The 27,706-nt window shown below is 52.0% G+C and overlaps 2 protein-coding genes across 3 annotated transcripts in view; both read left to right on the top strand.

Moving 5' to 3' along the window:
• The window catches only part of XKR7 (XK related 7), a 28,658-nt gene extending 17,317 nt beyond the window's left edge, over window positions 1–11,341 (top strand). The window contains exons 2-3 of the mRNA XM_032141877.2: window positions 8,076–8,278; window positions 9,510–11,341. Coding sequence (XP_031997768.1) covers window positions 8,076–8,278; window positions 9,510–10,462 — 1,156 coding nt within the window. The 3' untranslated portion in view covers window positions 10,463–11,341. The remainder of the gene's footprint in view (window positions 1–8,075; window positions 8,279–9,509) is intronic.
• Window positions 11,342–23,896: 12,555 nt separating this feature from the next.
• The window catches only part of CCM2L (CCM2 like scaffold protein), a 28,371-nt gene continuing 24,561 nt past the window's right edge, over window positions 23,897–27,706 (top strand). For both annotated transcript variants that reach the window (XM_032141873.2, XM_032141875.2), the window contains exon 1: window positions 23,897–23,965. In XM_032141873.2, the coding sequence (XP_031997764.1) occupies window positions 23,936–23,965 (30 nt within the window). In that variant the 5' untranslated portion in view covers window positions 23,897–23,935. The remainder of the gene's footprint in view (window positions 23,966–27,706) is intronic.

Here is a 27,706-nt window from a genome sequence, read left to right as displayed (position 1 = left end):
ACAGACAGACAGACCACCAAGCAGACCCAGCATCCAAGACACAAACAGACCACCAAGCAGACCCAGCATCCAAGACACAGACAGACAGACAGACTACGAAGCAGACCCAGCATCCAAGACACAGACAGACAGACAGACTACCAAGCAGACCCAGCATCCAAGACACAGACAGACAGGCTACCAAGCAGACCCAGCATCCAAGACACAGACAGACAGACAGACAGACTACCAAGCAGACCCAGCATCCAAGACACAGACAGACAGGCTACCAAGCAGACCCAGCGTCCAAGACACAGACAGACCACCAAACAGATCCAGTATCCAAGGCACAGACAGACAGACAGACCACCAAGCAGACCCAGCATCCAAGACACAGACAGACAGACCACTAAACAGATCCAGTATCCAAGGCACAGACAGACAGACCACCAACCAGACCACCAAGCAGATCCGGCGTCTAAGACACAGACAGACAGACCACCAAACAGATCCAGTATCCAAGGCACAGACAGACCACCAAGCAGACCCAGCATCCAAGACACAGACAGACAGACCGCCAAACAGACCCAGCATCCAAGATACAGACAGACAGACCACAAAGCAGGCCCAGTATCAAGACACAGACAGACAAACAGACCACCAAACAGATCCAGCATTCAAGACACAGACAGACAGACCACCAAGCGGACCCAGTATCAAGACAGACAGAAAAGCAGACCTCGTATTCACAGGATAGACAGGCTGTCTGGCATCCAGGGGACAGAGACTGAAGCCCCTGGCCTCTAAGGGCAGGCAGACAGGCTGACCCAGGATCACAGGGTCAGACCAATATCTGAGAGACTCAGACATAATATCTGAGAGACTATGTGACCCACAGTCCAAGGGACAGGATTCCAGGATTTTGGAACTGAGCCAGGGACTGAGCCAGGATTCCAGGGTGAGACTGACTGACTAACAGACTCCTGACAGAAATGCAGGAATGATAAATAGGCTGGCCCTGCATTCAAGGGACAGACACAATAGACAGGCTGATCTGAGCCACAGAGACAATGACTCAGGTCTGAGGTCAAAGGGATGAGTCCAGGCTTGGGCCCAGGTTTGACTGTCTGAATGGACTGAGGTACAGGCCAGAAACTCTGACCTAGAACCAGAGACTTGGGGTGACTCAGGAACAAAGAACAGGAGAGAGATGAGGTGATGCAGACGTTGCCAGAAGCTTCGTGGCTTCTCAAGAACATGGGATCCCTTCGTCCTTTTCCCCTCCTGCCCATTAGAGAGAAGCCCCCAAACTCTGGGGGACTGGGAGACACTGGAAAGTTTCTGTGAGGAGGGTAGGATGGGCCTGGGGAGAAGGGAATGAGCTCCTATTAATTTCTCGACCCTGCTACCTGTTCACGGAGGCAGTGAGGTTCAGAAGAGACAGGTTTTTGGGTCCCTGACAGGAGGGATTTCATACTCTAGCTTCTACTCTTCTCGCTAGGTGTGGCTTTTTTGCTTCCACTTGTACACTTTTGAGATGTACACTCATCTGCTCTTCCAGTTTCTTCCTGGACAAGCTTCTTCTCTGAGCACAAGACTGGGGGGTCAGTAAGTTAGATTCCAAACAGACTGAGGGCCTCTGTTTCCTCATCTATAAAATGGGGACAGCAGAAGTTGCCTGTTAGGTTAACAGCACGGACTGCAGTGTCTGGCTCACTTCAGGCTTCACGCAGTTCAAGCCTGAGAGCTGTTAGAGAGAGTGAGGCCTAACTGGGCTAGAGGGGCATCAGGGAGGGCTTCCTGTTGAAAGAAGGACAAGAATGAGTCAGCAAGGGCAGGAGGAGCCTGTGAGGTGTCCTGGCTCTTTGCAACTTCAAGCAGAGAAACCCCAGAGCCCTGTAAGGTCAGGAGGGAGATGCACACAGATACTCACATTTATTCATTCAGCACATAGTCAGTGCCTACTCAATAATGCATCAGTGCCTATTGTACAGGCACTGATGCTGGGGACACGGGCGTGACCAAGACAGACGAGATCCCTGCCCTCGTGGATTCACAGTGGGAGAATGGAAAATAAATAAATAAATGGTGATTTCATAGTGTAGGTTAAGAAAAAAATAAGACAGGGGGGTGTGGTAGACTAGAGTGAGTTGGCAAGGGTGGCCTGGGAGGCCTCTCTGAGAAGGTGTGAGCTGATGAGGAGCCAGCCACGGGAGGATCTGGGAAAGGGGTATTCCAGGCAGAGCAAGTGCAGACGTCCTGAGCCAGGCACAAGTCTGGTTGAGTTTTAGGACCCCCCCCCCCCCAACGCATCTGGAGTGTCAGGAACAAGTGGGACAGTGGTTTGAGATGAGGTGAGAGAAACAGGCAGGGCCAGATGGTTTAGGGCCTGCACGCCGAGGGGAGAAGCGTGGGTTTTATTCCAAGTGTGATGGGAGGCCCTTGGAAGTCTTTGCGAAGGGGAATGACATGATCTGACAAGTTTTAAAAATATCCTGCTGGTTGCCATGTGGAGAATGGACTGTAGGGAGGCAGGAGTGGATGCGGGCAGCCCACACAGAAGGCTGACGTGGTCACCCAGGCAAGATGACTGTGGCCTGCACAGGTTGTAGCAGAGGAGACACAGACAGACTGGGGATTTTGTTGTCTTTTAGTGAGGGGGTCTTACTCTGTCACCCAGGCTGGAGTGCAGTGGTGCAGTCATGGCTGACTGCAGCCTCAAACTCCTGGACTCAAGCGATCCTCCCGCTTCAGCCTCCTGAGTAGCTGGGACTACAGGCACACGCCACCACATCGGCCAATTTTTAAATTTTTTGTAGAAATGAGGTTTCTCTGTGATGCCCAGGCTGGTCTTGAACTCCTGGGCTCAAGTGATCCTCCCGCCTTGGCGTCCCAAAATGTTGGGATTCCAGGCATGAGCCGCCACACCTGGCCTGGGGATAATTTTGGAGAAGATGAGATGTACACCACCCCCAATCTGGATTCCCTTCCCTGAGGTGTGGTGTTCTTCCCTTGGGTGAAGATCAGCTTCTTTCAACTTCATTTCAGAGTGGGATGTGGGATAGGGTGGACTTCTTGGAGGAGGTTTCAAGAGAGGTTGCTTGGTGGTGAGAAGGAGCCAGCGGCCCCTGCCCAGTGTACGCTACTCCCTCTATGGACACCCTTTATAGTTTATAAACTATTTTTAAATTCATTGCATGTGTGTGTGTGTGTCTGTGTGTGTGTGTGTGTGTGTGTGTCTGTGTGTGTGTGTGTGTGTGTGTGTTGTGTGTGTGTGTGTGTGTGGAGACAGGGACTCACTGTGTTGCCCAGACTGGTCGCAAACTCCCCAGTTCAAGAGATCCACCCACCTCGGCCTCCCAAGGTGTTGGGATTACAGGCGTGAGCCACTGCACCCTGCCCCATCACACTCATTTAATGCTCACAACAAGGAGGAAAATAAAGCTCAGAGAGGTGGAGAGACTACCCAAGGTCACACAGCAGGTCCGGGACAGGGCTGGGAATCAAACCCACATGCCAGCCGTTGCTACCTTTCCTCCCTCATCCTTACCCCAGTGGCTATGTATAAGCAGAATGGCAAGTGCCATTCCCATTTTAGAGAAGGGAAACTGAGGGCCAGGAAAATTAGGTTGCACGTCCTGGGCAGTACTGTTTTAAGACCTTTATGGGCACCACATCTATCAAGCATATTAAAATGCAGCTACATCATACATCCCATGTAAATTATATATGACCAGATAAAAGCCAAATTGTAGTTGACTGGCTGACATCATGTTCTGTTTTGCACACATTTAATTAAACATTTATTAATTTTGATTCTGTAGTTTTTCCCTGTGTTTTGGAGCCAATTTTTTTTTTCAGGCTTCAAACATTTTCCTAGGACCATGAAAATCTCACAGGCCCTTGGCAGAGAGCTTTCCGTGCTGGCTGGAAGGAACAGCCACAGTTTTGGTCCTGTTGCCAAAAGGGGCAGAGCGAGGCAGAACCCAGGCCTTTTATCCCCAGACCACACTGTGGTCTTTCCACACTCCCCACTGACCCCACATTCCTGGGACTCAGAGGCCTCCTCTCTTCTCTTGCTTCATCCCTGCTCCTGCTCACGGTGGCCCTGGGCTGTGTGAGCCCTTTGTCTGTGGTTAGCTAGGAGCTGGCAGAGGAGGGGGCAGGAGTGGGCAGGGAGGTGGGCAGGTGGCCCGTCAGGTAGTGATGGATGCTGGCCGGGGGCCAGGGCCTCTCTCATGCTGACCCGGGCCCGGAAACAGATGGTCTTCCAGCCTGAGAGAAACTTCCAGGGTGTCACCTTCCCCCAACTCCCCAGGCCCCTTCACATTGGACCAGCTGGTCTCTCCTTCCTAGTCAAAGCCAGAGCCGCGGGAAGGGGAAGGGAATGTGGCGGCAGTGGGGATGGAGGCTAGGAAAGACGGCCTGTATTCTAGGCCCTCAGAAGTTCTAAGGGCCATCTTGGTTTCTCCTCCAGCCCCCACCTCTGGCCATCTCCAGATCTCTCTCTGCCCTTCCTGTATCCCCTGCCTTAGCTCAGCCCTGTAATTTCAGACCTGGACCAAACCCCATCCTCTCCTGGCTTTCCTCCAAGCCAGCCTCCATGGCAAGCTTTCTAAGCCACTGAGCCAAGCTCATCACCCCTGATTCTGGGATGGCATTCAGATAGAGAATAAAATCTGAACTGTTCAGTCCAGAATTTCATGCCCTTCACAATTCTAGTCACCTTATGTCCCTGCCCATTAAAACCCCTTGTCCAGGCCCAGCAAACCTCTGGCCATTCCCCTAAAATGCCAAATTCTTTCAGGCCTCTGAGCCTTTGCTTCAGCTGATTCTTCCACCTGGAATGACCTTCCATCTCTTGTGTGCCTTCAAATGCCAACCCATGCTTTAAAACTGAGATCAGGCCGGGCGTGGTGGCTCACACCTGCTATCCCAGCACTTTGGGAGGCTGAGGTGGGCAGATCACCTAAGGTCGGGAGTTTGAGACAAGCCTGACCAACATGAAGAAACCCTGTCTCTACTAAAAATACAAAATTAGCCAGGCATGGTGACGTATGCCTGTAATCCCAGCTACTCGGGAGGCTGAGGCAGGAGAATCGCTTGAACCCTGGAAGCGGAGGTTGTGGCGAGCCGAGATCACGCCACTGCACTCCAGCCTGGGCAACAAGAGCGAAACTCTGTCTCAAAACAAAACAAAACAAAACAAAACAAAACAAAAACAAACAAAAAAACTGAGATCAAATGTTTCTTCCTTCCAAGGCATCTTATAGCATTATTTCACCTCCTATCTTGTCTCTCTTCCATGGGACTGGGAGATACATACGGGCACACAGCCTGGCACAGAGCAGGTGGTCAAAATCCACCTGCTACATGAATGAATCATTCTGGCTGCAGGGATCCTTATGTGTGGGGTAAGCAGGAGTCCAGAAAATGGAAGATACAGGGAGACAAATTTCTGCTTATCGGAAGAAATACAATCCAGACCTGGAGCTGCTCAGAAGCTGAGGTCCCTGTCCTGGGGAGCATGTGAGCAGTGGGTATAGATGCAGCAGGCTGAGGTCCCTGTCCTGGGGAGCGTGTGAGCAGTGGGTATAGATGCACCAGACTGGAAATGGCTGAAAGAATTCCAGCATGGCACAGGAGAGTTAGACAGAGGGGGCTTTGCATTTCCAGAGTCAGCTTCTGAGGGAACAGCCCCCTTCCCCATCCTGGCTGCCAATCCTGTCATGTGTTATGTTGACAGTGTGTTTACACCATAGACTGATGCCAGGATGACCCAGGGATGGGGAGGAGGAGGAGGGTCCTAAATGGGATGTTCCTGGCCTCATTTTGCAGAGAGAGTCCCAGAATATTCACTCTGAAAGGATCTCCAGAGTCATCAAACTCATCCCTTTCATTGGCAGATGGAGAAACTGAGGCTTTGAGAGGGCCACACAGCTGGTAAGACCAGTATACTCATTTGAGGAAACTTGGTATCAGCTGGCCCCACATCCAGGGAGAACTGTGACTTCCTCCCTTGGGCTGTGAATAGAGTGAGTCCCCTGGTTCCCAAACAACATCCTGGAAGTGCCAGCACTTCACCCTGGGAATAGACCCCAAATCCCTGGCTCCCCAGTTTCAGATCCAGGCAGTGGGGTCAGAGAATCTGTGTAAGGATTCCCCCTACACACACACACACACACACACACACACCACCCCTAGTTTCCTGGGAAAGCCACTTTTGGAAGAGTCCTCTGGTTTGCAGCAAAGAGTGTGCCTGCCCCGGGAATCAGAGAGTTTCGGGAGCCGGCAGGAGTAGGGGGCGCTGGGAAGGTGGCAGGGTCTGTAGCTGCAGGAGTGGAGCTTCTGGGCAAGGAACCAGGGCAGAAGGGAAATCAGACCCAGAGATCTGTGTGGATAGGTCCCTTCTCACCCTACATGGGCACTGCACTTCATAGTGTGCAAAGTTTCTTTTCGTTCATTTAATCCTCACCGCCACTTTGGGAGGGATTAACTAGGGCTCAGAGAGGGTCTTGCTCAAGATCACACAGTAAATTAGAAGCCAAGTGGGATTGATCTCAGGACTTCAGAGTCCCTTCTATACCCCCTGTAGGGTTACTAGAGTTCCATTCAGTTCAACAAGCCTGCCGTCGTGCACACTTTCATTCATTCAGCCCACATAGATTAAGCACCTACTGTGTGTTAAGAACTGAGGATGCAGCAGTTAGCAAGCCAGTCCAGTCATTCTCCAGGTACTCACAGCATGGGGGAGATGCCCACATAACCAGGCAGTTACAACCCACTGTGACAAGTGCTAGCTAGATTAGACGGAAGCCTGGGAGAAGCCCTTACCCTAGGTGGAAGGTGGTCAGTGGAAGCTTTATGGACAAAATTGTGTTCAAAAGCTGAGCCTTGGAAGAAAAGCAAGAGTCACCCCGGGTTGGGGCCGGGATGGGGTTAGGGGATAGGGCAGGGTGTTTTAGGGAGAGGAAACAATAGGTACAATTCCTCAGCAAGGAGGGAGAACATTGTGAGCTCTGGCTCTGTGACCTGTGCAGAGTGGCCATGAAGAGCCATAGAGTTTGTTGGGAGAAGTAGCACGAGAGGAAGCAGCAGTCTCAGACGCCAAGGAAAAATGTCTGTGAGCACCTTCCTTGCACCCTGGGGTGAGAGCTGGGCACTGAGCTGTGAGGATTTCACCTCAGCTGGGCACTGAGAAGGGAACAGGCCAGGGAGCTGCTGGTGGCAACAGAACCCGGGCTGGCACCAGGCAGTAGGGACTGTTCCTGGAAGGAACCTATGTGAGCAAAACTTTTTATGGTTGACAGTCAGAGGCAGTGTTGTCTAATGGTTAGAGTGCCGACCCTGAGGCCAGAATGGCTGGGTTTGGGTCCTGGTTCTACTGCTTCCTAGCTGTGTGACCTTGGATAAATGACATACCTCTCTGGGTCTCAGTTTGCTCACTTACAAAATGGGGATTGGGCCGTGTGTGGTGGCTCATGCCTGTAATCCCAGCACCCTGGGAGGCCAAAGCAGGATGATCGCTTGAGGCGAGGCCAGGAGTTCAAGACCAGCCTGGGCAACATAGCCAGAAAAAAATTTAAAAATTAGCCTGGTGTAGTGGTACATGCCTGCAGTCCCAGCTACTTAGGAGGCTGAGTCGGGAAGATTCCTTGAGCCCAGGAGTTTGAAGTTGCTGTGAGCTAAGATCGCACCATTGCACTCCAGCCTGGGTGACAGAATGAGACCCCATCTCTAAAATAAAACAAAATAAGGGACGAGTAACAGGGCTATTATAAGCTCAGCGCACTCCAAGGTGTCAGTAACCCTCCAAAGAAAGCACGCCGCAACCGTTATAGGAACAATGGCGATGCCGCTGTTGTATTAAAGACTTTACTTAGTGCCAGTTCTCTCGCTAAGCTAATGAGTCCATTCAGTGCTCCTCAACAGCAGCCTCATAAGGTGATCCTTTCGAAATGCCCATTTCACAGCTGAGGAAACAGGCTCAGCGTAGGGAGTGACTTGCCCCCTGCGCCTGCGGGCGGCTCGGGGCGGGTGGGACAGAGCGAGAGGAACCAGCGCGCGGGAGCCTCAGCACCGCGTCCTTCCCGCAGGTACCTGCGCGCCCTGTACCTGGGGCTGCAGAGCCGCTGGCGCGGGGAGCAGCTGCGGCGCCACTTCTACTGGCGGATGCTGTTCGAGAGCGCCGACGTGAGCATGCTGCGCCTGCTGGAGACCTTCCTGCGCAGCGCGCCGCAGCTAGTGCTGCAGCTCAGCCTGCTGGTGCACAGCGGTGGCGCGCCCGACCTGCTGCCGGGTGAGCCCGCCCCTTCACCCTCCGCACCTGGGACCGCCCCACCGGGCCTTTCTCCCTGTTTCAGGCTCCCTGGGGATGCCCCGTGCACTTCTCCATCCCAGCTCAGGGCTCACTCAGTCAGGGTTTAGGGAGGCCTGCCCCTTCTACCCTCACCACCCTCCAGGCCTCTCGAGACCCCCGCGTCCCCGTCTATGGCCCACTTACACTCAGAGTGAGGAGGGACCTGGCCCCTCCACTCCCTCGACACCCATCAGCCCCCCTGGGTGCTCCTGCCCTCCACCCTTCCCCGTTGCCAGAGCCAACCAAACCCCATCTCCCATCCAAACACCTTAGACCCTCTGGGGAATCCCCTGCCCACTTCCTTCCCCAACCTGATCCCAGCCTGCATCTCCTGGGGACCCCCTGCCTCATAGACCTGGCCAATCACCATCAGTTTTCAGAGAGCCTACCCCGTCACTGGGGGGCCCCAGGGGGCCCTCCCAGGCCTAGTCCTGGCACCCATCCCCTCCTCCTCCCTACAGGCCCTGTTAATTTCCCACCTTGCCCCTTCCATATGACAGAGCCCCTCAATATCAGAGAAAAATCACATCCCCCTGTCTCCCTGAAGCACTCTATGCTCTCCCAACCTAATCCCTGCCCAACCCATCCTCAGTGTCCCAAAAGACTATCACCACCCCTCAGGGCCCTGGGGATCCCTTGCCCAGTTACGGGGTCCCAATCACAACGCTTCCCACCTTGGGTCTCCCCGTCCCCACCCCTCAGCTCTGCTCAGCTCAGCTCTAGATATTCCTCTCCATGCCCGGCCTCCTCCTGGTGGCCCACGACTTCTAATGGCCCCCTCCTGGCTGCTCCACACCCTAATCATGACCTCCTCTTCACCTCCTCTTCCACTCTCAGAGTCCTGGACCCTCATTTCCCACCCTCCCACCAAGACCCCTGAACCCTAACAGCCCCACACCAGAGTCCTAGATGGAGGCCAAACCCCCATCTTCGTCTCCCTTTATGCTCCCACCCTACAGAAGTACCCAGTCCCGTGCACCCTCACCACACCTCGTCGTAGCTCTTGAAGCTCCCCACCTCCCAGACCTTCCCCACACCCCTGCTGATCCACAGCTCCTTTCCTCGCCTCTTCAAAACCCAGCTCCTGACCCAGAACCCTCCGCCTCTCCCCAGACCCTAACCCGAGCCCACCCCTAACCCAGCCCACCCTGCCCCTGCCCTGTCTCCACAGCCCTCTCCACCTCCGCCTCCCTTGTGTCTCTGGCCTGGACACTGGCCTCCTACCAGAAGGTGCTGCGGGACTCGCGGGATGACAAGCGGCCGCTGTCCTACAAGGGCGCCGTGGCGCAGGTACTGTGGCACCTGTTCAGCATTGCCGCCCGCGGCCTGGCCTTCGCGCTCTTCGCCAGCGTCTACAAGCTCTATTTTGGCATCTTCATCGTGGCCCACTGGTGCGTCATGACCTTCTGGGTCATCCAAGGGGAGACGGACTTCTGCATGTCCAAGTGGGAGGAGATCATCTACAACATGGTGGTGGGCATCATCTACATCTTCTGCTGGTTCAACGTCAAGGAGGGCCGCAGCCGCCGCCGCATGACCCTCTACCACTGCATCGTCCTGCTGGAGAACGCCGCGCTCACCGGCTTCTGGTACTCCAGCCGCAACTTCTCAACCGACTTCTACTCGCTCATCATGGTCTGCGTAGTGGCCTCCAGCTTTGCGCTGGGCATATTCTTCATGTGTGTCTACTACTGTCTCCTGCACCCCAATGGGCCCATGCTGGGTCCCCAGGCACCTGGTTGCATCTTCCGTAAGGCCTCAGAGCCCTGTGGCCCACCCGCTGACGCCATCACGAGTCCCCCCAGGTCCCTGCCAAGGACTACAGGTGCTGAGCGGGATGGGGCCTCGGCAGGAGAGCGTGCAGGGACCCCCACCCCACCTGTCTTCCAGGTGCGGCCTGGCTTGCCTCCCACACCAGTGGCCCGCACCTTGCGGACAGAGGGGCCTGTCATCCGGATTGACTTGCCTCGAAAGAAGTACCCGGCGTGGGATGCTCATTTTATTGACCGTCGGCTCCGGAAGACCATCCTGGCACTGGAGTACTCCTCACCTGCCACGCCCCGGTTGCAGTACCGGAGTGTGGGGACCTCCCAGGAGCTGCTGGAGTATGAGACCACAGTGTAGGCTACAGTGTCCCTGCGCAAAAGGGACAGGCTTGGCTGATCCCACATCGACCACAGTGTTGAGCCCCGAATTTCAGGGCCACCAGGCTAAGGGGGAGTGGATCTGTTGGTCCAAGGGTAGAGCGGCCCCACTCTTGGGTTCTTTCAGGGGAGGGGGCAGCCTTGTGGAGGCCCCAGCCCTGGGCCCCGTTTTCAGCCTTGTGGCCCATTCCCTAAATTCCCCTGACCCAGGGCCTGGGGAATCATCTGGTGCTACACTTTTCGAGCTGCCCTGCTTTCATGGGGCCTCCACACCTCTCCCCTGCCTGGCATTGCCCATGTGTTGCCCCTGCTGGACTTGCCAGAGAAAGGGCACTGTCTGGGGTCCATGACCTAGACCCTGTGCTCCTCGGGGGTTGTGGAGAGTGGGCAGCCTCTTTGGTGGGAAAAGATCTCTGAGAAGGATGGAGGAGGCCGTGGAAGGGATGGGGTGAGGTTGGAGCATCGTGTGAACAGGGATGTCATGGCTCCTGTACAGGGCTAGAGGGAGCTGAAGAAGGGAGTCGGGGTGGGGCAGGGTGTTGGGGTGGGGGGCTGGCAGTGCTGGAAATGGATAGGAGAAAGAACTGGGGGGGTCTAGGCTGGTAGAAGCGTGGAGGGGTGGAAGACTTGGGGGAGGGGAACCTGCAATCCAGAGCATAGCAAACAAGAATGAACTCCTCAGGAGACATCTCTTGTTGTGGGCTCTGTGAAGGATGAGGTTCCACACGCCTCGGGTGAAGTGTTTGAAGGAGCCGTTCTTTGTTCTAGATGAGCACCTGGAACGTGGCTTCTAGATACAGGTCTTCAACACAGCAGATAAGATGTCTGGAAAGATCCCCGGGCTCAAGTGCAGGTGAGGTTTTAGCACATTTATCAGAGGAACTGATCCAGAAGCACACTTAGTTCTAGATTAAGTTCTAGAGGGCTAGGCTGATAAAATGTCCCAGGAGCCACTCTGATCTGTGTATTCTGTTGTGAGGAGGAGGACATTGGAGCCCTGCTGCTCTGCTGTGGGGGATGCTAGCACCTGTCATGGTGGCGGGGGAGAAGAGGTTCTAGAGCCCAGTGTGAATGGAATTTTCTAGGAATGGGTGCTCTGATTCTAGACTTCTGGGGCTCATGGGAGCTCTAGGCCCCTGTTACCTTGGTCCATAGCCATCTTTCTAAAAGGAAATTGTCCCCAGAACCCCTGAGAGAATTCAGCTGCCAACTGGTTCCCAGCTGGAAAAAAAATAGCTCTGGGGACGTGACATGAATCCTGGCTCTCAGCCACCCTGCAAATGGGGCTCCCTGGGGCAGTATCTGGGAAACTGACTTGTTTTGCCTTAGATCTGATGACTCCCCAGGACCTGTGATCTATTCCCATGGCCTGAACATCCTGGAGTACCCAGGGGACTCACCCAGGGCCCCTCCTCCCACCTAGGACAGCCAGTGCTGGATTGAGGGGGTGTATGGGAGAGGGGAAGTAGGCAGTTCCATGGGGTGAGGAGACAGAGCCTCTAGCAGAGCTGGGAACCCTACCACATACACACACACACACACACACACACACACACACACACTCACACTCTCTCTCACTCACTCCCACAGCAATTTAGGTGCGATTGGTGGGAGAGGACAGCAGGGGATGTTAAGGACAGATGCAAACCTGATCCTGGAGTGAGATGGGCCATGAGAATCCTAGACTATGCAAATTAGAGGGGTGCTTAGCCCTCCCTGGTTCAGCCTCTCTTGGGTTACAGATGGGAAACTGAGGCCCAGAGTGGCAGCCACTCTCTCAAGGTCCCAGACTCTGGGCTGCCCATCAAAAGGTGATGGGTAATGATGAATTGCTGGGGATGCAGGGTAACCCTGAAGGCAGAGAGGGCCAGACTGCCCACATACACACAAGCACAAGCACAACCATGATACAAGTCACCCTCCCCACCAGCACACAGGCTGGGATGGTGTGTGCATCATCCCTCCTGCCAACACAGCAAGAGTGCTTTTCCTTCTTTCTGCTGCTAAGCACCCTCAGGAACCAGGCCTCAAGGGTGATGGGAGGTGGGAGAAGCCCAAGGCTGACCCAGGCCCGCTCTGTTGGGTTCATCCATCCTGCTTGTTCTCTGCCCAAATCCATCTTCGGAGGCTGAATTCACACACAAAGCCTTTGTGAGACAGGAGCTTTGAAGATGAGGACCCAGACCCAGAAACAGACTGTTTCTCCAGGGCCGACTTTGGGCCAGGAATTTTCATCCCATGTCGTTTCAGTTACACTCTCCTCTGGTCACCACATCCCTGCAAGAGAGGTATTATCAACCCATCTTACAGATGAGGAAACTGAGGCCCAGAGAGGTAGCATGAGGGTCACCGTTGGCAAGTTATTCTCCTCCCCAGTATCCCAGAATGGCCCATCTGGCTGCTGCCTTCTAGAGGAAAAGTCCTAGCTGGGGTCCTTTACACTCCAGGAGACTCCCAAGGGGCAGGGATGTGCTGGCAGGGCTTGGCATGGTCTGAGGCTCGCAGGGAAGCCATGGCTACATTTTTGGATTTTACTCCACCCCCACTCCCCACCTCTTCTCTACCCCACACACCCTTCCCTCAGGGCCTCTGCCTGCAGGGACATCTGGGCACAGAAATGGCCACAGTTAAAGGGCCCGGGGAGAGGGCTGCAGGCACCTTCTCCTGCTTCTCACCCTCAGAAGAGTCTCAGCTCTTAAAGGACTCTCCACCCAGGAGCTCAGGACCAGGCCTGAGGCCCCCTGCTCCACTGGCTTGTCCCTTCATTTCACTGGGATAGAGGAGTCAGATGAGGGAGGGGTCCATCCCCTTAGAGCTGTTGTTTTGTTTTTCTTTCCGTGACACAATCTACCTCAGCCAGTCTCTCCCCTGGCAGAACGGACCCCCCCAGTCCTCTGCCTCCTGTCCCCTGACCCCCACCCCAGTCTGGATGCTCAGTCCTTCCCACCCTCCCAGGGTCCTTGCAGCCCAGAGGGTCCCTGAGGGTTCCTTAAGCCACCTTCCCTCCACATCCATTAGACAGGAGAAAGTGAGACCCAGAGAGGACCAAGGACTCACCAAAGGCCACACAGAAAGTCAGTGGCAGTTAGGATTTCCCTGGGGATGAGAGGTAGTTGGGTGCATCTTAATTTTGCTAGGAACAGAAGAGAACAGGAAGCTTTGGGTACCAAATATGGCAGGCCCTGCCCTCAGTTACCTCTAACCCCAGGAGACCAGTGTCCCCATTTCCAGGGCAGACTTCTGTCTACCTGTTTTCTTAGAACTGACCCCCAGGCTGTTGACCGTGTTCCCCAAACCTCTGCAGGCACCACACAAACCCACATCACGGCGCCTCCTGGCACTGATGTGCCATGTGCCTTGTAACTGTCACCCTAGCTGAACAGCACAGACCTCCCCACTCCCCCACAGAGGGCTCCCCAATGAGGGGGCCTTGCTTGATCCCCTCCTGTCATCTGCCTCATTCTCGTGTCTCCCCAAAATCTGCCTTACCCCCAGCCAGCTCCCTGCTACACCTGTGTCCCACAGAGGCATGTCACCCATGAGAGTCGGGGAAGACAGAGGGCAGGGAAGGTGAGGCCTGGGGAAAGTCCAGGTCTCTGGATAAGGGCTGAGGGAGCTGGGGATATCCAGGGAAGGTCTCGCTTGCAGTCAACACCCTCCTAAGTACTTGAGTTCTGCAGGTTCTTCCCTTGGAATTAATCTGGGCCTGGAGTCCACAGAAGCCTCAGATAATAGGGAGGTTTTCTGGGACAAAGGCTGCATGGGATGCAAACTCAAATGCCTCGAGATAATGAAAATAAGAGCAATGGAGACAACAGGGAGTGTTGGGGACTCTGGCAAACAGGAGAGTGAGTGTGTGCCCTGCCTGTGGGTACTAAAATTCAAATGTTTGGGAAACTGCTGGCCACTCATATTTGGCCCACGTGCCACCAGTTTGAGACTTATGGTTCAAAATGTTGAGAAAGTTCCTGGAGCGTCCTGCAGAGTCTGGAAACCCCTCAGGGGAAGTCAGGGACAGAGGCTGTGGCTCCCTCTGAGACTTTGCTAGTCCAACCCTAAATCCCCATCACCTGGCTATCTGAGAACTGAGGCCACTGCCCTCTCGGCTGAAAAGGGAAGTCAGGGGTTCCACAGGGTCCCTGGTTTGGGAATCATCATCTGATAAGGGCTACAGGCCCCTCCAGTGCCTCAGGGAGTTAGGGGCTGCTGGAGTCTTCTCCAGCTTGGGGGCCCCTCGTTAGGAGGAATCTACACTGGGCTGCAGGGGAGTCCAGGTGCAGGATGTGGACTGAAAGCCAGGACCCAACTGTCTCATTCTGTGCTGGCCCCTGCCACCTTTGGCACCTGTCTCCCTCCCAGTTCAGGCTGTGGTGGGGCCTGCAGTAGAGGTTGGTAGGGGGAGCTGTCAGTTTCTGTATTAAAGTGCTTTGCAGTGTTTCAATGGAAGGGACTGAGTGGGTGCCAAGCCGCATGGGCAGTAGTAGGGTTGGGGTCTGAGTCCCCCTTCCCAACCACAGAGGCTTCTGAGACCCGGGGCTGGGGAGGAAAGGAGCTGCAATGTGCCATTCTGGTTGGGGAGAGGATAGGACATTTCTGGGTCCTTGGCTGCTGCCGGTAGAGGTATGGGGAGGAAAAACTCTGGAGCGGGAGATGTGGGAGTGGAAAAGGAAGGCCCCGTCCAGGCCTGGCCTGGTTTCTGGAGACAGAAAACTCCCCAGGGGACAGAGAGGTTACCCCTTGTGCTTAGCTTCTGCCACCTTTCCCTTCTCTGGAGGAGAAGGCTGCCCTCTCCTCAGCAACCCTGGCCTTTATTCTATGCATAACCACTGCAAGGGCACCTCTGGCCAGGCTGAATGGGTGGGGGTCCCAGGGAACCTGCAATAATCTCAGAATGGAGGGTATCCTGGGACAAAGAGGGGGTACAGAAGGTGCCAGGGGGGAAAGGCGATTCCTCCATCTCTCACCGAAATCCCCCCAGATCGAATCTGACCCTTTTCTGCCTGGTCTCCATTGGGCTAAACCACCGAACTTGGAGGAGCCTCATATAAACATAGCCCCCAGCCCCACTGGCTTTCTGAACCCATCATGAAACAGCTGGAAGGTATCTGAACCGTTCCCATAGCTCCCTCATTATTTTCTTCCCTGAGGATCCTATGGTTTGGGAGAAAAATCTCCCAAACCAGCCTCATTTCTTGAAGAAGAATTCATTTTCCCATATTAAATTAACTCAAGCTGAGCTTCTGATTGCAGATAAATGCTTCCAAGGCCTCAAGTCAACTTCTAAGGCTTGAAGGTGGGGGAATATATGTATTTTATTGAGTTGCTTAATACAAAATTCTCAAAAGCACTCGTGGGCACCCATTCCTGCCTTCACAGGCCCGCAGGGTCTGGGACCCCACGTTGGGAATCAATGGTTTAGACATCCAGCATCCTATTTTACTGAAGGGGCAAGCCCAGAGATGGGAGATGGCCAGCCCAAGGTCACACAGCAAGTTGGTGGCAGGGTGAGACCAGAACTCAGTTCTTTTGAGGGTCCCACTAGAATATCCCCAGCCCTGATCCTCCCCTCCATGCCCCTGGAACTCTAGGAATCACTAGCCATGCCTGAGGGGCTAATCTCCCTCTGTCAGCACAATTCCGAGTGATTCTTCCCCTCCCTGTCGTCTCTTCCTCCCTAACAGGCCCTCACCCCTGTCCTCTTCTGTTTCCTTTTCCTGGTCCCACCTCCCGGTATTTACTACATCTGTGCCATCCCTCATCCCCCCGACCCCCATTCACCCTCCGAGCTTCCCCCAGGAGGGGGAGGGGGAGGGGGCCCTGAGCTGGGGCCTCTTTACTGAGACTCTTTTATACACCACAAACTTTTTGTATATTTTTAATTTTGCTGCGACATGAGATATTAAAAGTCATTTCAGTACGTGCTGCTTGTGTCCTATTGTTTTGGCTGTTCTGGGCCAGGGGAAGGAGATGAGGAAGGAGGGATAGGTAGGGTACCACTTGCCACAATCTCTGTGGCTTAAGAGAGAAAGGCCTTTGGCTGGGAGAGGGTGGGACATTACACAACATCTCCTGTTTACTGGACAGCGTTTCAACCAATCAACCAGAATCCTAAGGCCAAAAGTTCTACAGATTATCTCCAAACTCATTTTACAGATAAAGTGGGTGGGGGGAGATAAAGGGTGGGGATACTTGTCAGAGATCACAGAATGAGTCTATGACAAAATCAGGGCCCAGACTGAAGTTCCTAACTCCACTACAACAAATACTTATTGAAAACCTACTGGGTGCCAGGCAGTTCTTGGCATAGTGAACAAGAAAGATATAAAACAGGCAAGGTCCCTGCCCTCAAGGAGCTTACATCCTATCCTAGGGGGTATGGCCTCTAAGAAGGCCTCTGTCTCTAGGGCTTCCATCCTAATTCAGTGGTTCTCAAACTTCAAAGTGCATGAGAATCACTTGGAGAAGAGGGGATATGTTTTAAACGCATATTTCTGCCTCCATAATCAGGGAATAGGTAGAACATGCCTGGAAATCTGCATTTTTAAAGTTCTTCAGGCGTGTTTAAAGAACATGCCTGGGAATCCTGCATTCTGGTGCAAGCGGATCTGAGGACCTGGGCCTTGCAGATCTTTTTTTTTTTTCCAGAGACAGAGTCTCACTCTGTCACCTAGGCTGGATTGCAGTGATGCAATCATAGCTCAGTGCAGCCTTGTACTCCTAGGCTCAAGCAATCCTTTCACCTAAGCCTCCGGAGTAGCTGGGACTGCAGGCACATGCCACTATGCCCAGCTAATTTTTAAAACATTGTTATAGAAATGAGGGTCTCCCTGGCCGGGCGCAGTGGCTCACGCTTGTAATCCCAGCACTTTGGGAAGCTGAAGCGGGCGGATCACGAGGTCAGGAGATCAAGACCACGGTGAAACCCCGTCACTACTAAAAATACAAAAAAAAAAAAAAAATTAGCCAGGCATAGTGGCAGGCGCCTGTAGTCCCAGCTACTCGGAGAGGCTGAGGCAGGAGAATGGCGTGAACCCAGGAGGTAGAGCTTGCAGTGAGCTGAGATTGTGCCACTGCACTCCAGCCTGGGCGACAGAGCGAGACTCCGTCTCAAAAAAAAAAAAAAAAAAAAAAAAAAGAAATGAGGGTCTCCCTATGTTGCCCAGGCTGGTCTCGAACTCATAGTCTCAAGCAATCCTCCAGCCTTGGCCTCCCAAAGTGGTGGGATTACAGATGTGAGCCACTGCACCCAGCCAAGGACCACTACTCTAATGTACCCTCCATAAATCTGATCATGGCATTTCCTTGCTTTAGAACCTCCCATGGCTCCCCAGTGCCTTCAGGATAAAGGTCAAACTCTTCTGCCAGACTCTGACTTTTAGAAACTGGGCCTAAAACCACCTCGAGTCTCATCTCTGACATACCCCACCTGGCCCCCATAGCCTCTCCATACCACCCATCTTCCTGTTTCCATAAGACTCTCCTGATTGCCATCCAACAGGCTTTCTTGGCCATGCTTTCATGCAGGTGGAGCCCCAGTTTTTCAAGGGTCCCCCTCCAAAGTGCCCAGGGAATGTAACCCTGACCTGGCCCCAGGAGACAAATCATGATTGACCAAAGACAGTGGTTTCCAAACTGTGGTCTCCAGACTAGTAGCACCAGGGAACTTGTTATAAATGCAGATTCTCAGGCCTCAGACCTATTAAATCAGCCACCATGTGGACGGGCACAGCAATCTGTTTGACAGGCCTTCTGGGTGATTCTGATGCATGCCTACATTTGAGGACCACTGGTCTAAGATAATTCCCCTGACCAGGGATTGATGGGGGCAGGGGCATGTGACCCAATTCTGGTGAGGTAGGGACTGCTAAGTGTCCCCCAGTATCCATGTTCCTCCTTTTCTTTAAAGAGTTTTTAGCTAGGCACATAGCCACTCAGAATAAAAGACTACATTTCCCAGCCTCCTTTGCAGCTAGGCTCAGCTAGGAACCAAGTTCTGGCCAAGAAGAAATTTGTGCTACTTACATCACTTTAAAGAGACAGATCATGTTCTCTGCTTTGTTGACCCTACTGGCTGGACTGCAGCTGGGTGGAGAAAGCCATCTTGCAGTTGATAGCAGAACCACTGCTTGGTGGAACAAAATAGGAGACTTCAAGGTCCAGGACCCAGGGAGCTACCACACCCACCCTTGACTGTTACCTGAAGAAGAGAGAAACTCTCCTGTTTAGGTCCATTATTCGGTCTTTGATGCAGCCAAAACATGTCCTGGCGAATGCATCTGGCCCCTGGCTTCTTAAAGGAAATCTTTTGAAGATTCCTGGGAAAGGTTTTTCTCCATGAAAGAAAGACACACAAGAAGGGGAAACCCTTGACCTTATCTTGGGATGGCATCATGTGCCGCTCCCAAGGCTACTACAGCCATCTTGCCAGGTGCGTGAGTCTGCTCGGCCTGCCGTGACAAAATACCACAGACTGGGCAGCTTAAACAACAGAAATTTATTTCCTGACAGTTCTGGAGGCTGGAAGTCCAAGATCAAGGCATTGGCAGAGTTGGTTTTGTTACAGGAAAGGGATCCCCATCCAGATGCCGAGAGATGGTTCTTGTATCTCACACGAGAAGGAATTCAGGGCGAGTCCGTACAGTACAGGGAAAGCAAGTTTATTAAAAAAGTAGAGGAATAAAAGAAGGGCTACTCCATATGCAGAGCAGCCCAAAGGCTGCTTGTTGCCCATTTTTATGGTTATTTCTTGATTATACGCTAAACAAGGGGTGGATTATTCATGCCTCCCCCTTTTAGACCATATAGGGTAACTTCCTGATGTTGCCATGGCATTTGTAAACTGTCATGGTGCTGGTGGGAGTGTAGCAGTGAGGATGACCAGAGGTCAGTCTCGTGGCCATCTTGGTTTCCGTGGGATTTAGCTGGCTTCTTTACTGCAACTCCTGTCTCATCCTGTGACTTAGAATGCCTTAACTGTCTGGAAATGCAGCCCAGTAGGTCTCAGCCTCATTCTACCTAGTTTCTATTCAAGATGGAGTTGCTCTGGTTCAAACACTTCTGACAGTTTCTCCTGAGGCCTCTCTCCATGGCTTGCAGATGGCTGTCTTCCCACTGTGTTCCCACATGGCCTTTCCCTGTGCACAAGTGACCCTGCTGTCTCGGTGTGTCCAAATTTCCTCTTTTCTTTCTTTTCTTTATTTTTGTTGGAGTTGGAGTCTCACTCTGTCACTCAGTCTGGAGTGCAGTGGCGTGATCCCGGCTCACTGCAACCTCTGCCTCCGAGGTTCAAGTGATTCTCCTGCCTCAGCCTCCTGAGTAGCTGGGATTACAGGTGCGTGCCACCATGCCCAGCTAATTTTGTATATTTAGTAGAGATGGGGTTTCACCATGTTAGCCAGGCTGATCTCGAACTCTGACCTCAGGTGATCTGCATGCCTTGGCCTCCCAAAGTGCTGGGATTACAGGTGCAAATTTCCTCTTCATATAAGGACACCAGGGAGATTGGATTAAGGCCCACCCTAACTGCCTCATTTTAACTTCATCACCTCTTTAAAGACCCTATCTTCAAATACTGTTACATTCTGAGGTACTGGGGGTTAGGGCTTCAACAAATAAATTGGAGCGACACAATAACACCAGCAAAGTAAAAAATATAAAGGAATTTGATGCCAGTGTCGAGCTGCTCAAATAACCTGAAAACACTCATTATTGGACTTGTTTTAAGAGGCAATAAATGTTCCTTCTTGTCTAAGCCACCTTTGGCGGGGTTGTCTGTTCCTTGCAGGCAGAACTCTGGCACTGTGTTTGCTCAAGTTGTTCCCTCTGCCCAGAGTAACTTTCCTTCCATTCACCCTTCAAGGTTTGGCTTGAATGCCACCGGCCTGGGGAATGGCTCCTGATTCTGCCTTTCCCAAACAAGTTGCTGGCCTGATACCAGAGTTCTTGGCTTGTGTGTGTTTGTCTCTAACCAGATCACAGTCAGCTTGTGCACTGACCACCTGCTGCTAATTTCCCCACTCCTGTCCATGGCAGGCATTGATAATCAATCCCTTCTTCCTGCTGGGAGTAGATCCGGTTTTTATAATCCTCTATGCAGCCCTCCAGGCAGCCCCTGCCAATCAACTGGAGGTGGCTCAAAAGAGATGAATCCTATCTGCCACAATTGTTAAATCTTTGAGAGCAGGGACTTTTTTTGCTCATCTCTTCTTTGATTCACAAGCTAATTTTAATAATATGTTATCATTGTGCCCTTCTGTTCCCATTCAATCCCTGCAGCAGCCTTCCAAGGCAGGTACTGCCATTATCCTGCTTTTGACACATGAGGGCTCTGAGGCGCTAAGAGATGAGGTAATGTGTTCAAGGTCATATACATTTGAGCCTACATCCACCATCTCCAACCACTTCCGCTGACATTTACTAAGCACTTCAGCTGTTATGGCTCTGCAGGGAGCACTGCAGGGAATACAGAGATAGTTTTCTAATTTTAGTGGCATGTAAAACACTTATTGTCCTATTTGAGATTCCCAGCAGTTCAGTGATGTTTGGAGCTAGTCCAGGAATATAAGCTTCCATTTTATAGACAGGGAAATTGAGGCCCAGAGAGAGGAAAAGGCTTGCAAAAGCCAGTCATAGAGATGCCAGAGCAAGCGACCACAACTCTCATGCCCTGCTGCTGCTCCAAGGGTGGGAATTCTGGGCTGGCTCAAGGGGTTAAGTTGGAGCTTTCACATCCAGAGCAGACTCAGGAATTGGCTAGCACACCCTGGCCTCTTCCTGTTCGCCTGGCAGGCTGAATGGAGATCTCACTTCCTGAGCTGGGAGGTGACCGGCAGGATGCAGGGGAGCAGGAGGGAGTGGCTGTGAGAGCCAGCACTAAGCAGCCTGGGCCATTTCCCCTCCAAGGGAGGGGAAGGAAGAGGAAGGGCTAGTGGCTAGGAGTCTCCTGTAGCTCTCACACCCAGAAGCGCTGGGGAGCTCTGATCCTCCCTCCAAGTCACTGATCTTGAACCCCAGGCTTTCAGAAAAAGCCTTTCAGTAGAATCCAGTGCATTGGTACTTTACAGTTTCCAACTGCTCTTCCATCCATGGCCTGTGTCTTTCTGGCCACAGCTCTGACCAGCAGAGGAAGGCTTTGGGAAATTATTGTTCCCATTGGAAAGATAAGAAAGCTGACGCCAAGAGAGGTTACAATAAGCAACCTGGACCAGGTCATATACAGCAAATCAGTTCCAGAGGTTAGGTCTCCAGAACCCAGATGTCTTGGCAAGGTGTGGATGGGCCACTCAGAACCTTTCCATCTGTCCTGGGTGGGGCATGCAGAACGCATAGGTCCTAGAGGTAAGGAACGCTAGGCTCAGATCCACACCAGCCAGAAATCCCAGGTCCTCCTCGTACTCACCATGTGACCTCCTTGAACCAGGCTCTACACTTCAGCCTCAGTTTCAAAAATCTGTATAATAGGTACTATCATGGTACTCAACACTGTAAGTTAAAATATGTAAAGTGCTCAGCACAGAGCCACAAAGGGGACCTTGCCTCCCTAATACACTCCCAAGAGAGTAAAACAGCTCAAGACCCTATGAACATGGTCAGAATAAAAATGGAGTCACTAATATTAAGAAAATCTTGACAAATAGAGCTGGGGAAGGCCATAGAGGGTTTTCATGCTTGCATAACAAATAAGACTGACAACAAAACAGATAAAAACAAAGACTGATAACAAAAAAGACTACAAAAATCACAACCTTGCACAAAGGCCATTAAAACCTTGCACAAAAAATACTTCCGCAAAGACATCTGCCCAGCAACTGCCTGTCCAACTTTAGACTGGCGTCACCCTTGCTATTGATCTTTGTAGTCAAGGATAATTATTTCAGAAACAATAACGTAATCCTTATTTTTTTCCTTTAAAAATCTTTGTCTTCCCCCACCTCCCTGAAAATGCATATCACTTACTATGGCATATGGGTAATTCCGACTGCAGTGCTTAATTCCTAAGTGAAATATATTTTATTTTAGAGAGCCTCTGTTTGTTCTTTAATTTGACAACCACTAGGGAGGTAAACAGTTAATATTTACTGAACACTTATTTTTTTTCAGTTTTTTTTTTTGAGATGGAGTCTCAGCCAGTCACCAAGGCTGGAGTACAATGGCTGGATCTCAGCTCACTGCAACCTCCACCACCCAGGTTCAAGCGATTCTCCTGCCTCGGCCTCCCGAGTAGCTGGGATTACAGGCATGTGCCACCATGCCCGGCTAATTTTTGTATTTTTAGTAGAGATGAGGTTTCACCATGTTGGCCAGGCTGGTCTCGAACTCCTGACCTCAGGTGATCCGCCTGCCTCAGCCTCCCAAAGTGCTGGGATTACAGGTGTGAGCCACCATGCCCAGCCTTACTGAGTACTTAATATGTGCCAGAAATTCTTCTAGGTGCATTTGATCCCCACAAGGTCACTATGAGGTTAAACTAGTATTATGCTCATTTTAAAGATGGGAAAACTGAGGCACTGGTGGTTAAGAGACTTCCCAAAGGTCACAACCCTAGTAAGTGCCAAAGCCAGGATTCAAACTCAAGCAGCCTATCTTCAAAGCCCACGGATACTGCCTCCCTTAAGAGTAATGATTAATTTTTTAAAATCATAACTTGCAGCCGGGTGCAGTGGCTCATGCTTGTAATCCCAGCACTTTGGGAGGCTGGGGTGGGCGGATCACGAGGTCAGGAGTTCGAGACCAGCCTGACCAATATGGTGAAACCCCATCTCTACTATAAATACAAAAATTAGCCGGCCTGTAGTCCCAGCTACTCAGGAGGCTGAGGCAGGAGAATGGCTTGAACCTGAGAGGCGGAGGTTGCAGTGAGCCGAGATCGCGCCACTGTACTCTAGCTGGGGCAACAGAGTGAGACGCTGTCTCAAAAAAAAAAAAAAATCATAACTTGATTGGCTACAATACTCTCTATAAGGCATTTTCCACCCACTCTTTCATTTCTCACCACAGCAGCCTAGGGAAGGAGGCAGTGTTGACTCCCAACTTACAGAGGGGAGGGGGAAACAGGCTGTGAAAGGGGGAACTGACTTGCCTTGCCAAGGTCACACAACAAGGTCAGTGGCAAAAGTAGGCCTGGAACTTGGAATTTTCCAAACTAGGACTTCAAATGTGGGGGGCCCTTCCCCAGCCTTGGCCAATTCCCAAGCTCCCCCAATAACCTGCCGTCTGGCTAGAGGCCTTGAGCCTCCCTCCTCAGGTCAGCTCTGCCTGGGCTTCCACCCTTCAGCTGCAGGGTCCCAAGGCTGTGTCCTCCACACCCCCTACCCTCCCCATCAGATGGGAGGGGCAGGAACTCCAGGGCTGGTGGAGTTTCCGACCAGGCAGGAAAAAGAACAAAGGAACTGGGTGGGGGGGTGGGTGGAAGGGATGGCCAGGAGGGTGGCAGGAGTAGAGGGGACATTTCACCATGGAATATGAAGTCAAGAAAGGGAAGAAGGTAGGTGGGAGGTTGGGAGGGACACAGGGAGAGGAATGTCCCCAAAGCTGGGGAAGGGGGCAAACTGGGGTGGGGTGGGGGGTCGGTAGTGAGGGGCATAAGTGGAGCCTTTCTTCTCATTTGGAAGTAACTTCCTTCCCACTCTTGGGCAGCGAGACATTCAGGCTCTAAACTCCCTGTTTCTCCACTCTCAGTGGCCTCTGGCATCCCTAACATGGACAGACAGGGACCTTCCCAGGAAACCTGGCCAGACGGACTTAGTTTGGGAGATTCTCCACACCTGCTTCCCTGGTGTTCCCCGCAGCTCCCTCCTGCAGCCTCTCAGACAGAGGAACAGACAGACACCCAGCAGATCCATTCTCCTGCTCGCCACTGCCCCAGACAGAAGGACCCAGCCAGGGCAATTTTGATAGGAGGTTGCCTACCCAGGCTTGAGTCTCCCACCTGCCCCCCTGCCCCTCCCACCTTTCTACAAGGGCCTATGTAAGGCATCAGCCAGAAGCCATTCCCCGCACCCCCAGATCCTCAACCCTTCTGACTCTGAAGTTTTCTAGTACACTTCTCTGGGTGTCTCACTTGGTTGTCTTTGGAGTTCAGGGAGCCGCTCTGATTTTAACTTCCATCTTACCCCCATTTCCACCCTTCCCTCTACCCCACCCCCACCAGAAACATGTGTCCGGGCTGTTCTAAAAGGTGCTCACAGGAATCACAGAGGGCTCAGAAGGGAGCCAAGACATACGTGCATGTTTTCTCTTAGTTTGTTCTTTTAATAGATATTTATTGAGTGCCTATTATGCACCAGGCATTTCATTTTTTTTAAAGCAATAAATAATGTAAAATTGCATAGAAGGGCTGGGTGCGGTGGCTCACACCTGCAATTCTAGCACTTTGGGAGGCTGAGGCGGGTGGGTCACCTGAGGTCAGGGGTTCGAGACCAGCCAGGCCAACATGGCGAAACCCTGTCTCTACTAAAAATACAAAAATTAACTGGGCGTGGTGGCACAGGTTAATCCCAGCTACTCAGGAGGCTGAGGCTTGAACCTAGGAGGCAGAGGTTGCAGTGAGCCGAGATCGCGCCACTGCACTCCAGCCTGGGTGACAGAGTGAGACTCTGTCTAAAATAAATAAATAAATAAATATATAAAAATTTTAAAAAAATCATAGGAGGTCCCATACTCAGTGCTGGAGGAGACTGATCAGTTTGAGTCGAGAGCTGATGGGTGGAAGGAAAGTGGGTAGGGAAGAGTGTTTGAGGCAGAGGAACAGCATGTGCAAAAGCCCCACGGTGGGAAGTAACATAGCAAGCCAGAGGGACTGAAGGAGGACTGTGTAGTGGGGGCCCAGGGGACAAGAGTGAGGCAGATGGGGCTGGACAGGTGGGCAGAGCTGAGCCATTCAGGGCCACCAACAAAAACACTTACCCCTCCCCACCCCTAATACACACACATACGCAAGACAAAGTCCTAGCTCCATAGCTGACATTCAGGATATGTTCGTCTCATAATCTAGCCACGGCAGACTGACTGCACACAGCTTCTCCAGGCTCACCCTCATCCAGCCTTTGAGGCATCCAGAATTTTGCACGTGCTGTGCCCTCTGCTCGGCATGCTTTCTCTCAGATAGTTTCTTCTCATTCCTTAAAGTTGCTACATAACCCATCCTGGCTCCATGATATTGGTTCTAACATAAGCTGAGTACCCATAAGAATCACCTGAGGGCTCATTAAAACACAGATCACTGGGTCTTACCTCCAGTTTCTGGGCCAGTGGGCCTGGGATGGGGTTCAAGAAATTGCATTTCTGGCCAGGCACAGTGACTCACGCCTGTAATCGCAACACTTTGGGAGGCTGAAGCAGGAGAATTGCATGAGCCTAGGAGTTCAAGACCAGACTGGGCAACCTAGTAAGACCCCATCTCTTTAAAAAATATATATTAACTAGGTGTGGTGGTGGTGCATGCCTGTGGTCCCAGCTACTGTGAGGCAGAGGTGGGAGGATCGCTGAGTCAGAAAGAATTTGCAATTCTAATAACCCACAGGTTATGCTGATGGTTGTGGGGCCACACTTTAAGAACCACCAGGTTAGATCCTGGCTACTCAAAGCGTGGTGCACAGACCAGTAGTATCAGCACCAGATGGGAGCTTGGTAGAAATGCAGAGTCTCAGGCTCCAACCCAACCCTACTGAATCAAAACTCCAGGGCAGATAAAGTTGGAAACTCACTAGTCTAGGTCATTTATCACAAGCCCTGGAGGCAAGGATAGGGTCCAGGTCTCCACTGAATCCTCAGCACCCAGCAGAGTCCAGCCATACAGGTGAGGGTAAATGTTTACTGAATGAATGAGTAAATGAACAGATGTATTTGTGGACTTGTGTTCTGTTTACCTGAAAAGAATGTGAGCTCCTTGCAGGCAGGGAGGTTGTCTTACTCACATTTGCCTCCTTACACAGTTAAGTAATCACACCACACATTCACTCAGTGGTTTTCAGCTGAGCTGCCTTTTGAAATTACCTAAGAAGGCTTAAAAAATCTTAAATGGACTGAGCTCATTAACCCCAATGGCTCACACCTGTAATCCCAGCACTTTGGGAGGCCAAGGCAGGAGACTCATTTGAGCTCAGGAGTTCAAGACCAGCCTAAGCAACACAGTGAGCTCTCATCTCTACTAAAAATTTTAAAAAATTAGCAGGCCATGGTATTACACACCTGTAGTCTCAACTACTTGGAAGGCTGAGACAGAGGGATTACTTGAACCTAGGAGATCAAGGCTGCAGTGAGCTATGATTGTGCCACTGCACTCCAACCTGGGCAACAGAGGAACACCCTATCTCAAAAAAATTAAAAAATAAAAAATTTTATGCCTGGGTCTCAGTCCCAGAATTTCTTATTCAGTTGGTTGGGAGTGTAACCTGGACATCTGAAGTTTTAGAAGATCCCCCGGTAGTTTGTGTGTGTGTGTGTGTGGGGGGGGTGGGGTGGGGTTTTGTTTTGTTTCTTTGACAAGGTCTTACTCTGTCACCCAGGCTGGAGTACGGTGTTACAGTCACAGCTCACAGCAGCCTCGACATCCCAGGCTCAGGTGATCCTCCCACCTTGGCCTCCCAAGTAGCTGGGATTATAGGTGCATACCACCGCACCCAACTAATTTTTTTTTTTTTTTGTATACTTTTTGTAGAGAGTTTCACCATGTTGTCAAGGCTGGTCTCGAACTCCTGGGCTCCAGCTCTCCTCCCACCTCAGCCTCCCAAGGGGCTAGGATTACAGGCATAAGCCGCCACACCTGGCCTTCCCCAGGTAGTTGTAAAGGATAGCCAGGGCTGGGAGCAACTGCTCTAAATGCAATCTCACACTTGAGCATGTATCAGAAGCACCCAGCAGGCTTGTTAAACCCTAATTGCTGGGCCCTACGCCCAGAGTTTCTAATTTAGTGGGTCTGGGATGGGGCCCGATAATCTGCATTTCTCTCAATTCCTAGGTGGTGCTGCTGGTCCAGGAATCTCATGTTGAGAAATGCTGTTCTAGATGGAACTCAAACTTTCTTTTGAGATTCAGATGGCTGGTCTGGGCTGAGCCCCAGAATTTGCACCTTTAAACTTGATCCAGGCCATTTTTATGCAGGTTCCTCTGGATTCTACTTAAATGTACTTATTAATAATTTCTAACTTTTAGGAAAGCACAGAGAATAGCCTAAGAAATAGCTATGCACCCACCACCACTCCACCACATTGAATCCTAATCTATA

Source organism: Hylobates moloch, unplaced genomic scaffold (assembly GCF_009828535.3).
Source record: "Hylobates moloch isolate HMO894 unplaced genomic scaffold, HMol_V3 SCAFFOLD_21, whole genome shotgun sequence".
NCBI classification, from domain to species: domain Eukaryota; kingdom Metazoa; phylum Chordata; class Mammalia; order Primates; family Hylobatidae; genus Hylobates; species Hylobates moloch.
The sequence above is the reverse complement of the archived record's forward strand: the minus strand, read 5'-3'. Positions and strand labels throughout refer to the sequence as shown.